At 39.1% G+C, this 22,609-nt stretch overlaps 2 protein-coding genes across 9 annotated transcripts in view; one reads left to right on the top strand and one right to left on the bottom strand.

Moving 5' to 3' along the window:
- The window catches only part of Ten-a (Teneurin-a transmembrane protein), a 466,667-nt gene that overhangs the window by 398,464 nt on the left and 45,594 nt on the right, over nucleotides 1-22,609 (top strand). The gene's annotated exons all lie outside the window — the stretch shown is intronic.
- Nucleotides 1-22,609, bottom strand: part of LOC145935112 (uncharacterized) — a 133,762-nt gene that overhangs the window by 77,561 nt on the left and 33,592 nt on the right. Inside the window, exons 5-6 of the mRNA XM_083036199.1 lie at nucleotides 20,162-20,359; nucleotides 20,016-20,057 (exon numbers count right to left, since the gene is read on the bottom strand). Of these exons, the coding sequence (XP_082892325.1) occupies nucleotides 20,016-20,057; nucleotides 20,162-20,359 (240 nt within the window). The remainder of the gene's footprint in view (nucleotides 1-20,015; nucleotides 20,058-20,161; nucleotides 20,360-22,609) is intronic.

Below are 22,609 nucleotides of genomic sequence, written 5' to 3'. Positions count from 1 at the left end.
ATTGATCATTTTATTAAAATACCTATTTGCAATAATATTCTGTACTTTTATATAGTATATAAAAAATACACTGTGCGCGCGATTATAAGAGAATGGAGAAATTTTTTCAGAGCACCTCCAGGTCGAACAAAATTAAGCAACTGTGTAAATTTATTGCGCGACACATAAGTTACAGCTCCCGACAAATATATGCGATCCCGTCGTATAACAATGTTAGATCGGTGTTTCCCCACGGGCGCGACGGTGCATCGCGCATTGTTTTACAAAAACGAAATTCGCAACGCGTTGCTTTTCTGACGAAAACGTGTGCGCATTTATTTCGCGTTGCCTCGGCAGTATTTCTGTTTAAAAGTAACGGAGTTAATTTCACGCAGCGCAGATTCTACGGATTGTACATACATCCATCGTTGCGTACACGGATATCTCGGCCCATGTACATCGGCCTATGTATGTACCTATATATGTTTGCACATCCGCACGCAACAACGCGCGCGTGATCTCATATTATAACATATATCAGAGGAAGAGTGAGTTACACGTTGAACGAGGCAATCCGCGTGTTCACAAACAGTATATGTATATGTATACGTGTCGCTTCTTTGATGATACGCTTGATCGCGAGTACATACATTGTTTCACTTTCATGAAAATCGATGAAAGTGTCCGCCAGAAGAAATCACACAGTCATCCTTGATATAATCACAGTCGCTTATGTATTTTGTTTCTATACGCTAAAAATTATATTATGTGAGATTATGCGTGATCAAAAAAATGCTCGTAAAAAAATTATTTCTAAACGAAAGAATGTATAGATGAGAAAATAAATATGCAATATTGACTTTCATTTATATAGCGACTTAAAGTATGCGCATCCACTTCTTTGCTTCATCGATTTAACTATAAACCTAAAAATAAAGATGTTTTTGAACGGCGTAGCAGCTTGTAGCTGCAAAGTTTGCAGTTGTAGAACACTACAGAGTTGCGGAGCATTCGAAACTTTGCAATAGGCGCCACAATAGATATATTCTTCACTCGGCTATAGATAAACGCAGTTTCGAACGCAAATGGTAGCAGTTGTAACAACGTATCTGGCTGGCCACGATAAAGTCAATCAGGTAACAATACGCGGCAGCATAGCCCCTGAACTGTTGTCAGGCTCGTAAAGCACAATTGAAAATTCATTACAAGTTCGCGACACCGCGTATGATCGGTTATATCTGTAGAATATAGATGGAACGGAGATAGAAGTGTCCTGCAAAACACCATATGTACGTCGAATGCCGGAATAAGGACAATAGCGTTAGGAAGTGCAAGGGATATGGAATAGTTACAATAATATAGCAGTTCGTACATCGACGGAAATTTCATGTGAAAAGTGCAATGACATTAACGATGATTGCGATTAACTTGTTAGAAAATACTTCTGCATACACATGTCAATTCCGTACGACCCTTGGAAATTATACGCTGCTTCGTATACATATAGTTGCAATGTTGTTAGAGAATACTGCCGGAATTCTACGGCTTATTTTTCAACGTTCTAACGCGATAGAGATTAAGAAATATTAAACGCGAATGAGATTCAGCATTCATATACAAACTTGAATGTAAAGTTTGCAGTATTATTAACTCGATTAAAAAAATTTACGATTTACGATTTACAATAATTTATGATATTAAAGCGGAGTACTATGTTGTGAAATCGTTTTTACGATGGAAACTGTTGCAGCACGTAAGAAATTCGTATCGGAATCTGTGAGGTACTCTTTGTACTTTAGAATGTCCCATTAGAGATTAAACGTCAAGGAATGGTCCAGTGAAGATTAAACGTCGAACTTTGTTCGTTCCGACGAAATGTAATTTCGAAATCAAACTTTGAGTTAAAGCAGGGAATGAATGCCATGGACCGTTCATATCAATCAAGTCGAAAGTAATGCTTGATTGTTGGACCATGGAATGTAATTAAAGTAATCAAGAAAAATTAAGCCAATTCCGCGTCCATACGAGCTCCTTTTAGAAGTCGAGGCAAAAGTTGTATGTACTAGCATACTACATCATGCACTGTCATCATTCGAAAAAAATTTTTAGTGATCAAAACAAATGCATGTATAACAAATTTGATATAAAAATTGGTCATATATTATACATGTATAGTAAAAAACAATAAAAATTATTCTCAATTCAATCTTTCTCTATAAATTAAAATTTAATTAAACTCCTTTAATTAATTTACTACGGTTAAAAAACTATTAAGAACAAAAAAATGTTTGCATGTTATTTGCATTTTGCATACTTAAGATTTATAAGAATAAATTATCTCATAGTTTATTGGCACTTCTCTTTATTTATATATAATATGTATGTAAATGACCAATTAGAAATGATTCTTATAATTTTTTTACTCAATTTTTTAACGTTTAATTCCAAGTATCTTTATCTAATATTAAATATCAAAGTTAAATAAAAAGTAAAATTGCTGCTATGTATTTGCAAATCTTTTTAAAAATTCATAATATTTTAGCCGTTTATATTTCGGAAACTATAATTCTCCACACCTTTGTTGAAGAAAAATCTATTTTAGATCGCGCAAGGAAAAGTGCGGGAAATGGAAAATGGAACATTCTCTATAATAGTTCCGCAACAAAAAGTTAGCGGCGCACCGAGGTTCGCGCTCGCGTCAACGCTCGCGAAAGTGCCCTCCGGAGGGATATTTCCGGATTTAACTGCTAAAGCCGGTAGCGATGACCGGGATGCAATCTCTGGTGGGGATAATGCTCGTGCGCGCAAGAAGAAATAAATTAATCGCGTGCGGGCGGGCGTAGGTAGGTAGCCGCAGAGCGTATAATTTCCGCCAGGTAGAAAATTTTCTCTCGTTCTCTCTCTCTTCTCCGAAAGGGAAAAAGAAAAAGGGGGAATGCGCTGTGGCTCTGGGGGATGCAAAACGCGGCGTGATCACGTGAACCGGTAGAACCAGCATAATGCGATCATTAGGAGGGCGTCGCCGAATTCTTCCGCCTTACAAAACTCCGCGTGAGAACTGCGACCGGAGCATCGCCGTAATTAAGGTCCAAGGAAGACAGGAAATTTCCTACTTGAACTCGATTTTGCTTCGAGACGGAACATATGATAAGGAAGGAAAGAGAGAGATAAAAAGAGCTAAAGAGAGAAGAAAAGAGAGAGAGAGGAGAGAGGAACATCAGAATTATTGAAGAATTGGATGAATAGAGGAATTGAAGAAAACGCGTCCCGGGAACGAAAGAAGATGCCGGATAATTAATTGGCCTCGCATAAGCTTCGCCCCATTTTTCTTCTCTGTTCTCTTCCCAGCTACTTCCTCTTTCTGCTGGTTCTGATATTCTCCGAACTGCCGATGGCGTACGAGGAACTGGAAAGTGGAGCGTTGCAAAAACGAGGGTGAGATTTTGCGGAGGGAGAAAGAGAGAGAGAGGGGTGTTCCTCGTAATTTAAACGAAATCTTGAAGCGACCCCTTTCACAGGGCTGGCGGTGTCTTTAGAGGTATAACAATGATAAGGTACATCGATGCGCGAGGGCGCGCCCCTCGTTTGTCGACGTGGGGTTTAAGATTTCATACCGGGCCAAGCTATGGAAAAGCCGGTTTCGTCTCTGTTTGCGTGCCACGGTAGATATTTCAGCCGAAATTCTACCCACTCGTGTGTCCGTAATTCTATACGACTTAATATCCCCTCGCAGTGTGCTACGCAAAAAGATTAATCTCTACAATCTTTTAACTCAACTTTGTACTCAATTAATACGGCAATATGAGAAGTACGTTTTTGCAAAAACATTTTTTTTTAAATCGTGAAAAAAATTCTCTATGAAAAAAAATTAATATATGTTGCGAATATATTCTTCATCGGTTCCAATGCAATAATTTTGTGTGTAATTTTCTTCTTGCTATTGATATTTTGCCAATATTGACAAGTCTACGGCACATTTAACACGGGACCAGACAAATTCCAATCGATCGGCAAACGGCGAACTATTTACGCGAGAAAAAGCGGCTTATCGCATCGCAAAGAGCCGAAGCGATGCAGAGGAGTAAGGCGATGTCCTCGCAAAGATCGAGAGAACCAAAGCATAGAGAGGTATTCGAGCAGATAACTCTCGAAGACGCGCGAATAAAAGCTCGACTGCCTTGAGAGAAGAATCCGGACGAGTTTCTAAGGAATCGGCGGCGGTGGCGATGGTGGCGAACCCTTTAAAGAAAAACTGATATAAAGTAATGGATTTCCAAGGTGTGTTCGGTAATCACGCTCGTAGAGATCGTTTGCTGGGTAGTTCGACGGTTAGAGACTAGCGAACGAGAGAAGAGCGGAGAAAAGCGAGCGATGGCGAGACATTGCAATGGCGGAGGGACAGTCTGAGAGGTGGCATTACATCTGTCGATATCTCCATCACTCCCCGATAAAATAAAACTCTGCCGAGTCCTTTTCTCTCTCTCTTCCTCCCTCCTCTCTCTCTCTCTCTCTTGCTCCTCGACGAAGTAATTACAACTTCGTCGATTAGATCCCATAGAAACTGCCGTGCCGTTGTGTACATCGATGTGGCGCCGTTCTTGCACGCACACGCCCGCGGGATATTGACGACAGCCAGACGCCAAAATCCACCCAGGATTGACAGCGACCGTTCCATTCGATTCTCGAAAGTTCCGCGGAAACTCCCGGAGAAGATCTCGCGTCGAGTGTTATCACGAACGGGGGTCTACGAACGGAGAATAGATATGCGGTTTCTAGATGATGAAACTTTGGAACTGGTCAACGAATGGTCAGATGAATAATAAACATGCAATTAAATTTGGATAGTGTCACTCGAGGGATTTGACATTAATTATGCTAATGTACACGAGGGTGAATATCAACTATTGCTATTAGACAAACATTCTAAAATGAAGTTATATTAGAATAATATAGTAATTCTCTCTCTCAAGTCATTCGCAGAAACATTATTCATCAATATGATTCGCGTAATATGACATATTCAAAATCTATCGCAAATTTATAAATCGACAAATGCAACATCCGGATAACCGAGAAGATCAGAAAGATCGATTCCCCCTCGGTTAACAAATCTCGAAGAAAATCTCAGACGCTTTATTTATGAATTATTCTTCCTTCCTCGCTAGATCGGATTTGGAGACAATCGTCAATGTCGTAAAAAAGATAATAATACGAAGGAGAAATCGTCCGCGCGCGAGAAAAATATATCTCCGACGAGCGAAATAGAACGGAGTAAATGTGGACTCGACGCAATATATACATACATGTGTGTGTGTGTGTGTGTGAAGTTGAGGTCAGTACCTTTGTTTTCCATAGATGCGAGTGCAAATTCCTCTGGGACGTATGCGAGCAACTGCATCGCGTGCCTGGAGAAAGATGATGACGTACGCGCGATAATATCTTTGTTTTCAGCTTGTATGCTCGATGCGAGTCCGTCTTCACTTACGCTCAACGCCATCGTTGTATTTGCGATGACGCAAAATTCACCGCTAACTATGAACCAGTTCCGAGATGGGGTAACATTTCATAATTATGTAACGCAGCACCGCGCGTAATTGAATACTCTTCAGAAATATACTTCCCTAATGAAAATTAGTTTCAAAATTATGTTGAATTTCGCGTGTTGCGCTTGACGGCGACCTTAATGAAAAACTAATATATTCATATATATTAACGTGAGAGTTTATTAATTGCAAAATTTTAGAGGGAAGGGAGGTACGCTGATAGCGTAGCGAGGATTCGATATTAATCGAGTTTAAAGGTAGCGCAAACGCTGTTATTTTTATAACAACCCGATTGGAAGGAATATCCATTCGCCGTACTGATTATAGCATCTGTAAGAGAGAATCTCTTCCTGACTGTTGAGAAAATGTCGTTACACAGATAAGAAGGTCTAGTATTACTCTGCAAGTATTACTTTTCGAAGTAGGTCGATCCGTCCGCGGACTTAAGGAACGATCCTCGTTGGTCGACATACTTAAAGCCCAGTTGGGAAATCGGTACGTCACGCTAGAAACATCGACGAAGTCGCTGCGAGGAAATCGAATAAATATTCTCTCACGAAATACTTGTACATTCTTAAGAATATATATATATATATATATATATATATATATATATATATCTCGAGTTTCTTAAATATTAAATACCGAATTACACGGAGAATTCCATTAATCTTTAGAAAGATATTTTTACATTTCTATAAAGAACAGTCTTCTCTGTTTTAAAAGGAAAAGAATACACTAATAAAAACATTAAAAATATTTTTTTGTAGAATAAAATTTTTTTCAGGAAAAGATACAAGTATTATACTTTGACTTTTTGAGATATAATTAAAATTTGTTATCAGTAAAATAAAATAAGCCGCTCTCGGAAAAGAGCATTGATCGATAAAGGTCGTCTAAAGATTTTTCTTGCGCCGAACGAAATAAACTCGAATGAATAAAAGCTACTTAGACTATCTCGCGATTGTGTGTTGCGCTAAACGAGATGTTTGTATGTTGTAGTAATACGTTTTCTGTACACCGAACAAAACGAGATACTTCCAATCTCCGCGAAATTCGTTCCGCATTCTCAGCGGAATCTGTTTCCACGCACCCTCCTGTTTATATTTGTCCTTATTTCGCCGCCTATATATACGATGTGTATATACAAGCCGGGCTTTCTCTATTTCCACGGGGACCCGCGGTGGCTGGAGATTGCAAGAAATCCACGGCATTACGTGCTACAGAATTCTTTTTCCGAAAGGTTAAACCTAATGTCACGGGAGCCGAATTAATTGCTGGGGCCGCGTTATAACGACGCCGGTATGTCCCAAAGCGCGCACGGTCGGTCGTGCTCGTTAAGAATGAAAGAAACCATTCAACAAAGTCGCCGCTACTACACCGGTGTGCGCGCTCTCTCTCTCTCGCAGATCAAATATTTATTTTCTCGGAAAATAAGGAAGTTTCTTTTGAAATATATGTTCGAGAGACTACCTCCTCCTGCGATTTCTCCTTCATTCCCTTCGCGTTGCTGCGCCGCAAAACGAGGCACCGCTTTTCTCCGTCGCGTTACGTCGCTATACGTCCCTTTTCGAAGTACGCCTCTCGCCGCCTCCCCTACGTGTAGCGTGTATCCCCTTCGGAAAAGCCCCGACTAACTTTCGACAAGTTGAATCAGTCCCGAACAGGTTGCATACGTAACGCGGGTTAACGACACGAGTTCGTCGAGTCGGGGCTCATTCGGGATTCTTGCCCGACTTGAGGATCTTAAAGAAAAGCACGGACCAGCGAACGTTATTAATATGCTGGTGGAACGAAGAAGAGAATATATGTATACACCGTGTTATTCGTCTCGGCAAATATTATTCAGGAATTCCGTGTGTACGATGGCGCTTTGTGCTCATCATCCAGCATCATGCGCAACATCCAAGTCTTCCTCCCTCTCTTTCTCTTGTTATCAAAGCCGCTCTTTACGTCAACCATATGCCTCAAGTGCGCGCGAGTAACAACGAGAGTGCCGGGATACGAAATATGGCAGAGGCCGGATTTATTATATTTATCCGAGCTATTTTAAGGGCCATGGCGCGTATACGGCTCAGTGCCTTAAAGAATTAACGTCCGCGCGCCCTATTTTTCGCCGCATCTCCATGCCGCCTCCGGGTTAGGAAGAAGACCCTTCGATCGAATCGCCGCCATGGTATGGTACGCTGACCCTATCAAGGGTGTGCTGCTTTGTGTCGAACTACGTTACGAGCGCGCGCAGGCATAGCGCAACGTTTTTACACGCCGAGGTATCCCTTTGGCCCATACAGAATATAGAGTAACGCAAAGGGGAAGAGGGAGAGAGGAGCGCAGGCCCGATCCTGTATCGGCCCAATATCGGTGTACAAAGAAGGAAACCTATCGACACGCCGCGCCGTGCCGTGCCGCTGCATCTGGTCGCATTGTGATCTCGAAAGGGCGGGCGGCTCGAATAACTGCGAAGGCCGTGACTAACGATAACAATACGATGATGAATGCTCGCTAACTAACGACCGTGCAGTGCCCACCCAGGCCCTCCGTATTGCCCACCACTTGAACGTACGCTGGCTGCTTCGTGATCGACGGGACAACCGGAAAATGGGTGATTCCCCATCATAAAGTGGGTCCCATCTGCAAGGGAGTAACTTATTCTTTTTTTTTCTTTTTTTTTTTTTTGGACGCGAATGCGACTGTATTTTTATGTGATTCACGCGAGTGCAGTCTATATGTATAGCTATTTTTGCAACTAGAATTATTCTCAAGTGTAACATTTATTATCGCGATTTGGGAAATACACTATAATACACAACTGCGTGAACATTCGATAAATCTTCCAGGCTATCCTCGAAAAAAAATTATTCTTACAAATAGATACAGTCTGCGACAAGCCAATATTTTTTGTGCCATCAATTATCGAATACCTCGCGTGTATATGTGTGTATACTTGCACCGGGAAATGTCACCGAGCTTTCTTCTTGTCTGGTAGTCGTCGTCGTCGTCGTCGTCGTCGTCGTCGTCGTCGTCGTCGTCGTCGGTACTGGAGTGGCTGCGAAGAGGGTGCGTCACAGTAACGAGTAAAAAGGATACTGATATATCGCTCGACTGACAGCTTTACGAATGATCGGCCTGCCTCCTTGTTATCTACCGAGATGCAGCGGTCGACTTGTCTTTCTTCGATAAACCGTCTCTTTGCCACGTTGCTCGCTCTACGAATCAGGATATTCTTCTTCTGAACCAGAGAACGCGGATTTACGTCCACCGAAAAGATTTATATGACGAGTGCTTTATGAAAATTGTTTTCAATTAAATCGTCTCGATGTATAAACGACTTTCGGGAACGCTCTTCGATTTAAATGGAGCACAATTTTAATGAAACACACATGTTCCACTTATAGTATATTTATATTTAAATTTTATTTTTTTACATTGTCCTGTATCACCAATAATGCTTTAATGTTTTATAAATATAGAAATTCAAACGTAATCATAGAATGCTCTATGGCGAAATAGGATTAAACGAAACTTTCAAGTTCAAACAACATCTCTGACATGCGAATAGATATTTTTATCATGTTTCACCGTAAGACTCCTCGGACCGTGACAGAAGACATAAAGAGAGATAAATTCTGCCTGGCAACAGTCTACCCGTATGCGGAATTAAAAATCGCTTTTCGAAGCACGACTATTACGATAATTCGCCCGGAACTATTTCATTCGCTTTGCTTGTCCGCACGCCTTACGTTGCCCGCATCATATTTCTACTAAAGTTTCGAACTCTCTCTTTCTCCCTCTTTCCTCTCTCTGTCTACCTCTCTCTCGCTTGCTTTCTTGAGAAGCATAATCGCAAACACGGTAGTAAAATTGTCGCGTAGACGGAAAAAGAGAAACGTAAACACGACGACGCTCGTTCGTTCGTTTCCTTTTCCGTCAAATCAGCCGAAAGTTCCGCGTCGGACAAACGTCTTCATCAGCGAGATCTCAGCGAGACATCTCGCCGACTTAATTAGGTTGCCTTTTCGTGTCCCGAACTCTCTTTTTTCGCCACCCGCTCTCGTCCCGTTTCACGTCGTCTCTCTCGTCCTAGCTCTCAGAGCCGCGCCTCTCTCATCCGCCGTGCGAAAATTGACGACGCACCGAACGTCGGTCTTTATCGCGAAAAGGGATCTCCATTGAGATTGTAATTAGACACTCGGCTAATCCACCATTCATCCTCGTGCAACGCAAATTGAGATAGTTATCTAAACGTCTATCGCCGACCATAAGCCACGCATCACGGCGCGCCTAAGTCGTCTTCAGGCATTACGTCCTTTGATGCGTTGTCGGTTCTTAGGTCTCTCGGGTATATGTATACATCTATCTCACGCTCTATTTTAACGTGGATTTTCGTGCACAGCGCTCTTAATGCACGGGAATAAAGAGGGTCGCTACAAACAGAGTATGTGATGAATATAGAGTATCTTATTTACAAAGATATTATGGGAAAATTCTAAACACATCGTCATTTTACGATATTATATTGTGAAAGTTTGTTTTATCTGTATATAAAAAAAAAGATTGATAAATTGACAAACGTGTGCAGGTGAGCGTGTGAGTTTATGATTAACGTAAGAGAAAATAAACTTCAATTAAGATCCGTAGGATTATATATATTTAGTACGTGGCGAACCAATAAATTAACTCGCCTCAATTAGAAAGAACACACAGGTACGAGATAAAGTGCGTTCATCTTCACTTTTCATTGGCCACTTTTTCTTCCTTCCACGCGTCTTTGCTCATTGTCGGGCCTCTCTCTTTTCGATTTAGCACCTACACGCGTCTGTTCCTCTCTCCACTACCCCACAATCCCCCTTTCACGAATCGGAACTCCCTTATTCATCGGGAGAAAGAAAACGACCCTTCGTTTTTCCTCGCTCCACTCACGTTGCTTGTGTTTTTCTTGTCCGCGCTTCCTTCCACTTTGCTGTTACCCTCTGAATTCGACTTGAAATAAATACGGCCACGGTTTTTGGGAAGCGAGGAGCCGGAGAAAAAGAGGAAGAGGAATATAGAAGCCGGGGAAGAAGTTACGGAATGAACGAGAGGGCGGGATAAAAGAGGGCGATATAGTAGGGGTGCGTTCGGAAACGTCACCCGAGTGCATTCCCTCTCTTTCTATATCACTGAGAGAGTAGTGATATAGAAAGAGAGGGAATGCACTCGGGTGACGTTTCCGAACGCAGCCTAGACGAAAGAGGCGAAGAGCGAGATCGGTAAGCGGAAGTGTAACGTAGGAAAGCTGTATATATACATAAACTTGGAAGAGTTAGAACATTGCGCACACTTGCACACACGGAGGAATGTCTCGCGGCTATGCGTGACGGATTGGGCGCGAGGGACTAACAAACTCCACGGAATATATCCGTCCGCGCGCCCTGCCCACCAATTTGTCGATATCGTCGTCGTCGTTGCCGTTTGTATGCCGCGGCGATCGATTTGTATCAACGTGTCCGGACCGACCTGCCCTGCGAAATGTCCTTTAGGAGCGACGCGATGTGCCGCCGCCCCTCTTTTGAATCGATTAAGCGGCGCCGTGTCGTGCATCACGTAAGGAAATTCTGCGCGATAATTTTCGTGCATGCCGAATTACGGCGTGCACGAAGACGTGCAACGACGAGATTTCAGGGAGGATTGCCGTTCCGCGATTTCACACAATTTATTTCCTAATGAGTGATACGCTTAATAACACTGCGTGCTACGTAATTACATAGCAGAAACTTGTATGTTCTTATCGAAAATATTTTATCTATAAAATAAAATAAAAAATCTTTTTATTAAATATAAAAAGTTGTTTCTAATAAAAAATTCTTTAATCTACATAAGAAGAGAGATTATTTGTTAATCGAATACGCACATTAATCGTTGGCAGTGCGTCAATAGAGGAGCACCCGATTTCATATAAAACGCGGAAGTGCAATCCGTCAGGAATTAGGTCTGACTTAATAGGGGAAGTGACACACGCACCGGATGTGTGGATGCAACGTATGGAGAACGAAGGAGAGAGAGAGAGAATGTGCCGCCCGATCATTTTCCGGCGAAATTGCCGAACCGCGTGGCCAGCCGAGCTTAAAGTTAATTTCATCGCTGGTTAGGTGTGTCTATCCGGTGCAGCAAACATAACTGGGCATTAATATCGCGCGCGTATATGTATGTATATGAGTGTACACGCGAAGGCGGAATCTCCGCTCGCTCGCGGCGGCATGTCCGCGGCTTAGATACGCCACTGCACGGATGAGAGGGAACGATGAAACGACAATTAGCTTGAAATAGTGCTTCCGCCCAGGAGGAGCGCCAATGCCCTCCGCCGCCCTCGCCCGATTCTCTATCTCGCACACTCTACTCTCCTCGTGCACTTCACATTACTTCGGACAGGATGCGTAAGCAAGCCGCATCGCGAATGGTATGCATCTCAAAATCATAAATATCTCTACCGAAATCCGTGGCGGATTTGGCGGATTTTAGTTACATCAACATTCAAAACTGGCTTTAAGCAAATTCTCTTCATCTCCATTTTTATCTCCATACATGTTACAATTTAATGTCGTTCTTTATCGATCGTTGTTGCAACCAAATGTTGAGACCCCAAATATATTTTAAACAAAGTAAAGTTGGAATATTGAGTTGTATCGCGAAATAAAATAGAAAAGAGTTTAAATGTCAAAAATAAAGATAATAAGCCATAGGTTAAAGGTAAGATAAATACGCCGTTGACTCGAGTTCGCTAATTAAATTATCGCTCCTGTATTATTCGTCGCAATATCAACTGCGAGAATATCGTTTCTCGGCTCGCTTATTATTAAAATCTATTTTCGCCGTCTTTTTCACGGACAAACACTAAGACAATTTGCCGAAGTCAGAAACGTGTGTACTTAACGTTTCACGGTGCTCTATTCAACATTCATAACGGCATTAATAACCTGAGCATTGAATCGGGGCGCGCCTCTCTTTCTCTTTCTCTTTCCCTTGGAAATATTTAGCTGCGAATCTCTCGGGCTGCTCGCGCGAAACCTCGTTCATTATTTCCCTCCCTCGGCATCACGGAATTCCGTACCGGGATAGAAGAAGCTTATATCGTGCCATCCGGGATAAGTTTCGGGGAAGCCGTAAAGTACACGCTCGTATAAAATATTGCCCGTGGATAGATTTGCAACAGATCGAACAGAGTTCGCGGGCACCATAAATCTTACGCGCCGGTACAGAACGGGAGATGCCAAAACATGGGAGATACGCATTTCATGAAAAGGTAACTAGATGTGGGAGGAGGATTTTCTCTTGATGAGATAAACACGATCATAATGAACAGGGTACAAAGAGGGATGTTGCATAATTAAATCTATCGTTTGATGAACCGTGTAAATTCTTAACTTTTTTCAATCTTGGTTATTTCATCTCTCTGCAAAATATTTTTGATATTAAAGTTAAAATGAAATTATGAATTTTTGTATCATCTCACATCTTTATAATTGTCACTCTATTAATTGATCGTCACATCCTGACATCATTTCTATTTTCTGTGTTGCAAATATATTATTTTTGGAAATTCGAAATTTGGATATCTACAGCTGAAGTAATCCTGATTTTATTAAATAAATTTTAAATTTTAAATGATTGAATGACAGAAGTGTTATAGAGGCAATTCTAGAATATACCAAAAAGGATTATCGTTCATTATTTTAGTCGAGAAGCTATTACTGCTGTTTTATTAAGCACGAGACGTTGGTGAAACGTCAATTAGATATCGTTGTATGTATTGTCAATGGGACTCGACAGGGCTAACAAGTTGAATAATGTGTGACTGGCACTTCAGCCTTTGAAATATCATCGAGCCTACATCCTTTCTGACAACAGAAAAAGGGAGTAGCGCAAGGCACGTGGCGTTCAACAAAGCTATTTGGCTATAAATAGAGCAATATTGCCGCGTAATGCTAAACATGGAAAACGGCTATGATCTAAAAATACGAATGTTGAAGCGAAAGCTGTGCAGGATGAAAATACGTCGAGCCACGTAATTTACTATTCTCGTTCGTTCTTTTCGCGCGCGGAGCAAGAAGGGATGGAAGGGTTCGCGGAAACCTTTTGCCGAGATCGGTCACCACCGCCGACCTGCGGCTCTGCAGACAGAACATATATAATGCAACGGACAATCGCAACCCTCGAAATTAGATTTACACGGCTAAGGTTGTCGCAGGGGGGTCGGAGGTCAGGTCTTTCCTTTCCGGAAAGAGTAAAGCCTGAAGGGTAAAGCGCATCGAACGATAGATGGGAGCGATGCGGGAAGCGTTAATTATCAGAACTCGGGGTGAGCTTGGGCAAACTTAATTTATATGAACGACGTGGAGTGGCCATTTCTTAGAAGTTAGTCGAATTGATCGGTTTTGGCGTGGCATCTCCGGAATATTTCAAATTCTCTCCGACAGTTTTTTTTTACAGAAAAATACAAGTAATAGTAAAAGGACGATTATTTATATAAATGTATAATATAATATAAGAAATTAAATAACGATTAATCTTTCGCGGATTTATATAAATCTTTGTTGCTAATAATATTGATAAGCAAGAGAGAGTAAAATTTGTGAGAGAGATAGAGACAGAGTAAAAGATGGAGAAACGCTTTAACGAGGTATCTCGCAAAACTTTTAGTACTGGAGGATGATTAATTATGTAAGAAAGAGTATAACACCTGTCTGAAGAATAACAATAAACACTCTTTCCGCGTGTTATTGCAAATAACATAGCCACTAACAAAAAAAGTATGATTATACTCGACATTCGTTAAATTACGTACACTTCGTATCTCGCTAAGCGACAGTTATTAATTACGTTTCATCACAATACTATCACCGTTATACCGCTCTACCGTTGACGCTTTATATTTATCCATTAATTTATTAATTAATTACATTCTTGATCTCTCTCTCGTTAAATAATATTTATTAATTATTCTTTAGTTTTCAATTTTGTCGTATATTAAATATACATTTATCAATTACGTAAATGTGATTGCGATAATAAATAACCGTGATAGTAGAGCCATGTTTTTTAACAATTCTCTTCTTTAAAAAAACAAATTTTAAAAGATCTATGGATCCGTGAATAGATATCATATGATGAAGAATTACGTGAAAATAGTTAATCAAATAGTAATTAAACAATAATGTGACTAAAAATTTTTGACATTCAACATTAACATCAGTGCTTGTATAATATTTAAAATTCTACAGATCGTAGGGCATTTATAATGCAATATCGTGTGCACAAACAAATTCAGTAAGGGACAAGTTTTATTATTATTATTATGCCGATTTGATTGACGCGGGATGCTTCATGTCAAACGATGGATTGCTAGAATGACAAAGCATCCACTTGAAGAGCATAGTCTGCTTTGCTGCTCGCACGTTGCACTAATATTGTTCGTAAGTTCCTTCCAACGAGATTGTACTCGAGCAAACAGTAAACGCACGTTGAGCAAACAGAAGCGAAAACGACGATCGGAATAATAACGCCAAAGATGTATTTGTCGAAGGTAGTTTGTTGTCGAATAACCATATATAGACGATTGTCTATACATCATTTGACGACGATTATAATGGCGCGTATCTGAATACGCCGTATTGCGACCTGATCATCGATATATTGAATGTATCGATGGATGAAAAGACGATATCCTTCCGACGCGTTTACCTTGAAATATATAGCGGAGGTAAAACCAAATTGTTTTCCATTCGCTGCGGTCCCTTCGCATAACGATCTTCTTCGCATCATCGAACGCAGTCGATGAAAAATCATTCCCATCAACGTTACGCCAAGGATAACGACGACGTTTGTCGCACTTGGCAAATGGCGCGAGCGAACCTCATCGTCGCCGACGCCGCGTCTAACGCGGCGTTATCATCATCGTTAAAGAAGGACCAGCCTTCGGAGAGCGTCTTCCCTGTTTCTCTCTGCCGCATCGTTGTCTCGGCGCCGCGCGTCTCATTTCTACAGGCGTGTCGCACTTAAAATAATGACGCGCTACGACGCGACACGACTCGCTGCCCTTCGACCCTTTCCCCAGGCCCATTCGACCCGAGGATCGTTACGTCTACGTATGTGGAAATGTCGCAACCCCCCGTCCTAGCTATCTGCAATATCCTCTAAGATTTTTCTTCATTACGCCGCGACCCGGCACGCCAGTTTTCTCTGTCTTTCTCCTACTTCTTCCCTCGACCGAGATGAAATTGAGTCCCCTCCTTCGTGGAAAACGAAAAGACACAGCGCGGTGCGAGGACAAAAAGCCTGAAGAGAGAATGGATGAGGGAAGAACGAAACGGCAGAGGACGGCTCTGCAATTGTGACTCAACTAAAAATATCAAATGGTATGCTCTGTTGTTTTCCACTTTCGTACTATCTCGTGGGCGAAACTTGACCGACGCGACGGATTGTCGATTTCAGAGGCAATGAGGGGAGTCTGATCCTAGTGGAAGAAACATTTATGAGAGTCTTTCGCGATATCGCCTGCGCAAACTTACGGATATTGGAGTCTTCATATCTGTATAAGATATATCTGTAAGATAATTTTTTTCTGTTAAAGAAAATTATCTGACAGATATATTTTCTATTAAAGAAGATTATTTGCAATCTTCGTTGATTCGAATTCAAAGAATTAGATGTGTGTCATCTTACGACAAAAAAATATATAAATAGATATTTTATGAGAAAATTTCTAGCTAAAAAATATTTAACTAAATATCTAGATATCTTTGAAAAAATGTTGCATACCTTGAATTTTCTGAATATTTTTCCCTTTTTAAATAGGAATGGCATGAATATAAAATATGATTCTTTAAAGAATAAATTCAATACCGAATATATGTGAGTTATTCAGTCAAGTTGATAACATGCATATCCGATTATTGTGTCCGAAATTATATTGTATACAATTTAACGTATCGTGCGTTCAAATTATGCGGAGAGGAATACACGATCGAATATTCCACGAAATAATTATGTGATTTCTGCATCGAAAATTAACCTAGAGGATTAAATGGCGATATTGTTACGGGAATCGATCATACTATTTATGCAAACAATGCTAATAATTTAATTATTTCCTAATATTCTCTTTCACATATTTTTATATTTTTCTTTTTTATTTTTCTTTGAGTTTCTATATATTCTTAATTTTTCTATAATTTTTACTTCTCTCTTATTACGACAGTAAAAATAATTTATAAACATTTAAGCGCTTTAGTAATTTTATCTTAGATGCGAACTTTCTACTTTTGTTAGACTCGAATCGAACAATCAAATAAAAAATTAAAAATAGAATCCAAATTAATCGAATGTCGCAAGGGACGAAAGTTAATCGCTCTCGAGCGCAAAAAATACATCAGCATTCCGAACTATGAAAACGCGCAGCGGATGTAGGGATGAAAAAGCTTTTGTCGCGAAAAAAGAAAAAAGACAAGAGAAAACAAGAGAGAAGAGGAGAAAACGAAACAGCCGAATGGGATGGAGAAGCTGAGAGGACGTTTTTGCATTATCGTCACGTGCGCGGTCTTATTATCGGCACACGTGGTGTAATATTCTCCCCCTCATCTTCGCATCGGTTCGCGGCTTTCTTCTTTGGCCCTGGCGCGACTTCACGTTCGGCTCACACTCTTAGGGATGCGACAGGCGGTTCATCGCCACCGTAGAAAGCGATGAGGGGGGAGGAAACGGCAGAGGGCGACGATGATCGAATGTTGCCAAAGTTTGCGAAGAGTCGTAAGGATGATACATCCATCCTCTCATCCCCGGATCTCGCGCACCCTTTCGATTCCTCACGCGTACAAGTTCCGCTCGCGCGAAAGAAGTTCGCGCCAAAGATCGAGGGTCGCTCTATGCGCGCGATCGCACAGCTGGCATCGTGTCGTCTCGTCGGCCTCTGGCTTTTCTCTCCACGTGTTACACATTGCCTCCAACCGCCCGGATATCGTCCATCCGTGTCTCGCAATAATGGCTTCCGCAGACTGGGATTCTCTTGGTCTCGTCTTGTTTCCCCGGCTCGACCGATCATCTTTCGTCGCGCCAACCGCATCGCCTTGTGTTGCGAGCGACTGTCACGGAACGTGCTTCGACTCGGAAGCCCGAAACGGTCGTTATCGTCTGATGGGATCCATAAAGACCGAGGAGCCATTTTTAAGGGATACGCCGCTAATACGCATGAGGTACCGTACCCCACACGCGATAATCATCGAAGTAAGTTTTCGAGTAAACTTGTTTCAGGAAAGAAACTTTGCCCGCGGCGGTGATACACTCTATTGGATTATTTTTTTTAGCTAGATAAACTTCCCTGTGCGACAACAACACCTGACAAATATTGCATTGATAAATTTCTTGGCACTAATTTGCTAATACAATTATACGAGCTAGCTTTTCGCTATTAAAGGAACAATAATTTATACATCAATATCAATTTAATTTCTTTTTGAGAGAGATTAGATAAAAATTATAAATTTTTTTTATAAAATTGGTCATAAAAATTCAAATATTTTTATTGCGTTCAAGTTTTTTTATACTCTGTTCCTCATATACCGATTTCTAAAATAAAGGCATACATTATTTTTCTTGTTCATGATTTTGTCTTTGACATATAGGATAGAAATTATCGTTTTGTATAGAATATATACATGTTTATTTACTGATTATATCGCAAGAGAGCGAGAGAGGGATACGTTATATGAACAAAGTACGATTTTAAATGATACAATTACTTTTTATATAGCATAACGTTTGTGCGAGGATAATAAAAACGTATGTGACACATCTTTTGTCACGTTTTACAAGGACCGTTTGCTGTTAAATTAATGGAGTTTGTCAGAATGAGAAAACTTGAAAACTTCTTTGCGAGCAGCCATGTGCACTGCATTTATATAAACTTAATTTCGCAACTAGTAATTATGACACACATTTAACGTTATTGTGTGTTGACATCTTTTAACAATGTAACTTTGGTAGAAAAGTTTGTCAAAGAAAAATTTATCATTGCAATGTTTTGCAATAAAACATATGTATTTATGCTGTCAAAAGTCTTTATATTCCAGCAATTTTTCATTTTCAATAATAAATATAAATCAAATATATGTAAAAATAATCATGCATAACTAAACCTGAATTTAAATTCTCGAGATATAGATCAACTCTAATTTCGTTGAAAAAATATTATTCTGAAATTTTATAATTGACAAAATATATATTAGTATTTTCATCGTTTGCATTTCATTACGTAGCATTAAACGATATGAATCGTGTTCGTATTTTAAATCACATTATTTAAAACTACGTGTAATGGACTTGTCAGTGCTTTTAAGCTGTCCCCGAAATCGAATCTCAAAGTAATGATTCCCACGTGAATAACAATTTCATTAACATCTGTAAATTGCACGCTTGATAGTTGCACGATGAATTCGGCTGAATCGATGATATTTGAAAAGATGGATTATAGATTGTGTCGAGCATATTTCGCAGCACGATGGATAAAGTTTGTACAGGGTTTCATACAAATGAAACGATAGAAGCATCGATTCCGTTGCTCACACAAAATCGAAAAAAAAGTATATTAATAATGATTATTGTATGAGTGTATATACGCATGTGCGTGATTATATATACTTCCATATATAAACAGAAAAACATTGCGCAATATATAGAATGTATAGAAGTAATCTTTTATGTATAATGCGTGATAAATTTAATCAATTGTTTTTTCTCTCTACTATTTAGAATTAGAATCTTTTTCTAAAAAAGATACGTAAAGTCGATACTCTCATATATCGAAGTTTACTGTTGTCGCTTTTCCGCGATGCTCGTTGCCTATCAAGATTCGCGTTGTGCGTTACATTTGTAGCATCGAGAGGCTGTCATCGCGAGGGTTAGCAGTTTGACAGTTTGTTCAAAATAAAATTAAATAAAATAATAATATTAGTTTTAAATAATAGGTCATAATATATTTTATCCGCCATTAATATTTTTTGACAGAAATCAGCTGATAACTATCAAAAATATTAATCGAGTTTAAAGTATTATAACATATTATTTAAAACATATTATTTTATTTAATTTTATTTTGAACAAATAGTTTAACTACTAACCCTCGCGATGATAGCCTCTCGATGTTACGAATATAACGCACAATGCAAATCGAAACAGTCAATCAGCATCGCGGAAAAGATGCAACAATACTTGCGACTTACAATTAACATGCCTTTTTTAGAAAGACATGTTATAATATTTTAAACTTGATTATAATATTTTTGACAATTATTAGCTGATTTTTGTCAAAAAAATATTAATTGCGGATAAGATATCATAACATATTATTCAAAATATATATTATTATTTAAAATAGGTATATTATTATTTTTAATATTTTCAACACATTATATATACCCTATTACCGCTATAGAAGTGATATAAAATAAACAATTTCTCACTCACCGATACGTGCAATAACGGAGTTGTAGTACACAGCACATTGATCTGAAAACAAAATATTCAAATTATGTATATACATATACATGTGTGTGTCGAATATCTCATAAACAATGCAGTTTATTATAGAAAAAATGTTTTATTTTGCATACCTCACGGTTGCCCCGATGTCGCCCGATGCCTCCCCGGGCCTCCTCCTCCTCTCTTGGTCCTTCGTAGCACTCACGACACTCGCGAAAACATGAATAATTACGATTGTTCGACACTTTACGCGGCACTCCCGACACGCGAAACTTAACACGGCACTCCCGCCACGATGCGTGAATTGCACTGTGTATCGCATGCTATACCTGTAACAAATAAAATACATACATATATTAGAATAATCTTATTATTTCGCATTATAACATACACAATATAAATATGTAAACTAGAATTAACGATAAATATATCCACGGATCGCAACACATTCGCGCGCGCGACAACAGATTAAGTTGGGTTATGTGTAAGTTGGTAAGAGATTTTGCATCGAATTTTTCGCGAAATATGCGTTTCGAACAATTACGACTACATATTAACGTTAAAATTATGATATGCTTGATAAAAATTATGATATGATTGATAAATATTACAATACAAAGATTAGAAATCGTTTCTAATGATTATGCTTACTAATTAATCACAGCGGAACGCAGCTCCAACTGCCTGATACTCGCGGCGTTTCGGTAATGGCCGAGGCTACAAACATCGGCAACTTCACTCTAATAACGCGCGCGCGATATTATATACATGACTTAATATTAATAATTAATTAAAACTCGAAGGAGATTCGTTCGAAAAGATATAGCTTTAGAAAGAAAAAATATTAATTGAGAATATATAAGATATTATAACATATTATTTACAACGTATTACTATTTTATAACTTTTACCATATTATTTTAAAATTTACTTAGCAAATTATAACATACACAATATAAATATAAATAGGTATAAGCTAGAATATTTAATTAGCAAATTTTATTAATATTTTTTGACAGAAAAATCAGCTGATTAAGAGACATTGAGAGAGAGAGAGAGAGAATGTCTCTTTCTCCGCAATAATATTTTCTCTCTTGTATTCATAGAAATGTTTTCGAGATGTCTTGTGTATTTGAAGCTTGATTATTGTAAAAAATAATTAATTTGTTATATAATTAATTTGGATAATTTGTCAGTGTATCTACCGAGCAATCACAACGTCTGATTAATGTCTTATATTACTACTGAAAAAAAATTAATTGAAGCTCTACATGACATATATGATTAAAGCGTCAGCTGATTAAAGCGTTAATTTACTAATTAATTTTTAAAATAATGTTATAAAAATTAAAATAATATAATATGTATTAAATAAATGGTTATATAATACTTTAAACTCGATTAATATTTTTGACAGTTATCAGCTGATTTCTGTCAAAAAATATTAATCGAGAATAAGATATTATAACATATTATTTACAACATATTACTATTTTAATTTTTTAACATATTATTATTTTAAAATTTAATTAGCACATTAAGGCTCTAATCAGCTAATTTCTGTGAAAAAATATTAATTGAGTTTAAATAAACTTTATATTATTTTTGAAAAAATATAATTTTTTTTACATGAAACCAAAGAATGGCGCGTGCTTGTGTTGTTCTAGTGAGACAAAAAATCGATTAAGTATTTCGAATAATCGATTAATTATCAAGAAAGTTAAAATTAAAATTGATATATTTGATATTGATGAAATCGCGTTTCGACAGCCATTGCGTTCTTTTATCTCGCGCATTCGAGCTGTTAAAGATTAATTTCGCTCTCCGCGGAAGTCAATATTTTCGACGCATCGGACAACCTATGCATTGTGCGAGAAGAATATGCATCGTATCTTTCACATATACGTCCGGGGAACAAATCTCCACCGCTAGTATATATACCTGAATTCCTGGGCACTTTATATATACATATACGTGTCTAGCGTCTATATATGTATATGTGTGTACATATGGGTATATCTCTTCTCTCCGTATGTACGGAAAGATGGTGTTCAGAGCTTTTGCTCCTCGATGCAGAACCGCTTCCGCCGGCTCGCGTCCACTGCATTATTCAATTCTGATCGCTTGCAATAAAGAAGCGGAATAAGGGACGCACAATCGTCCTAGCACACCGCCGCATGGATCGCGGCAGACACGTACAATATTCTTCTCACCAGGAACTTTTCTACGTACGTGGCTGCAGTATTGATGCATGCGTATTCGGGGTGATGATACACTCGCACAAAATACCCCTCGCGACTTTCTTCGAATGGTGCGTGATAGAAATTGCCGAAAATTGCATATCAAAATCGGGGACCTAAACCGTTCGCTGCACAAAATATTCGCCTAACTCCTACGACTTATTTTTTAAAAAAATTGAGAGATCTAAAATTATAATCTAAAATTATAAGTTTCAATTTTTTTAACAATACAGGAAAGGAACCGAAATAATTGCATCAGTAAAGATTGTACCGATCAATTTTCAATCGAAAAAGCCGCTCTCGCGACAAAAATAAACTTCACCGGCGGACTCATTAAAA

This window comes from Prenolepis imparis, unplaced genomic scaffold (assembly GCF_030444845.1).
Source record: "Prenolepis imparis isolate NDT839.2.m4 unplaced genomic scaffold, iyPreImpa1.0 SCAF_4, whole genome shotgun sequence".
Classification (NCBI taxonomy): domain Eukaryota; kingdom Metazoa; phylum Arthropoda; class Insecta; order Hymenoptera; family Formicidae; genus Prenolepis; species Prenolepis imparis.
This window is presented reverse-complemented; position numbering and strand designations above follow the sequence as displayed.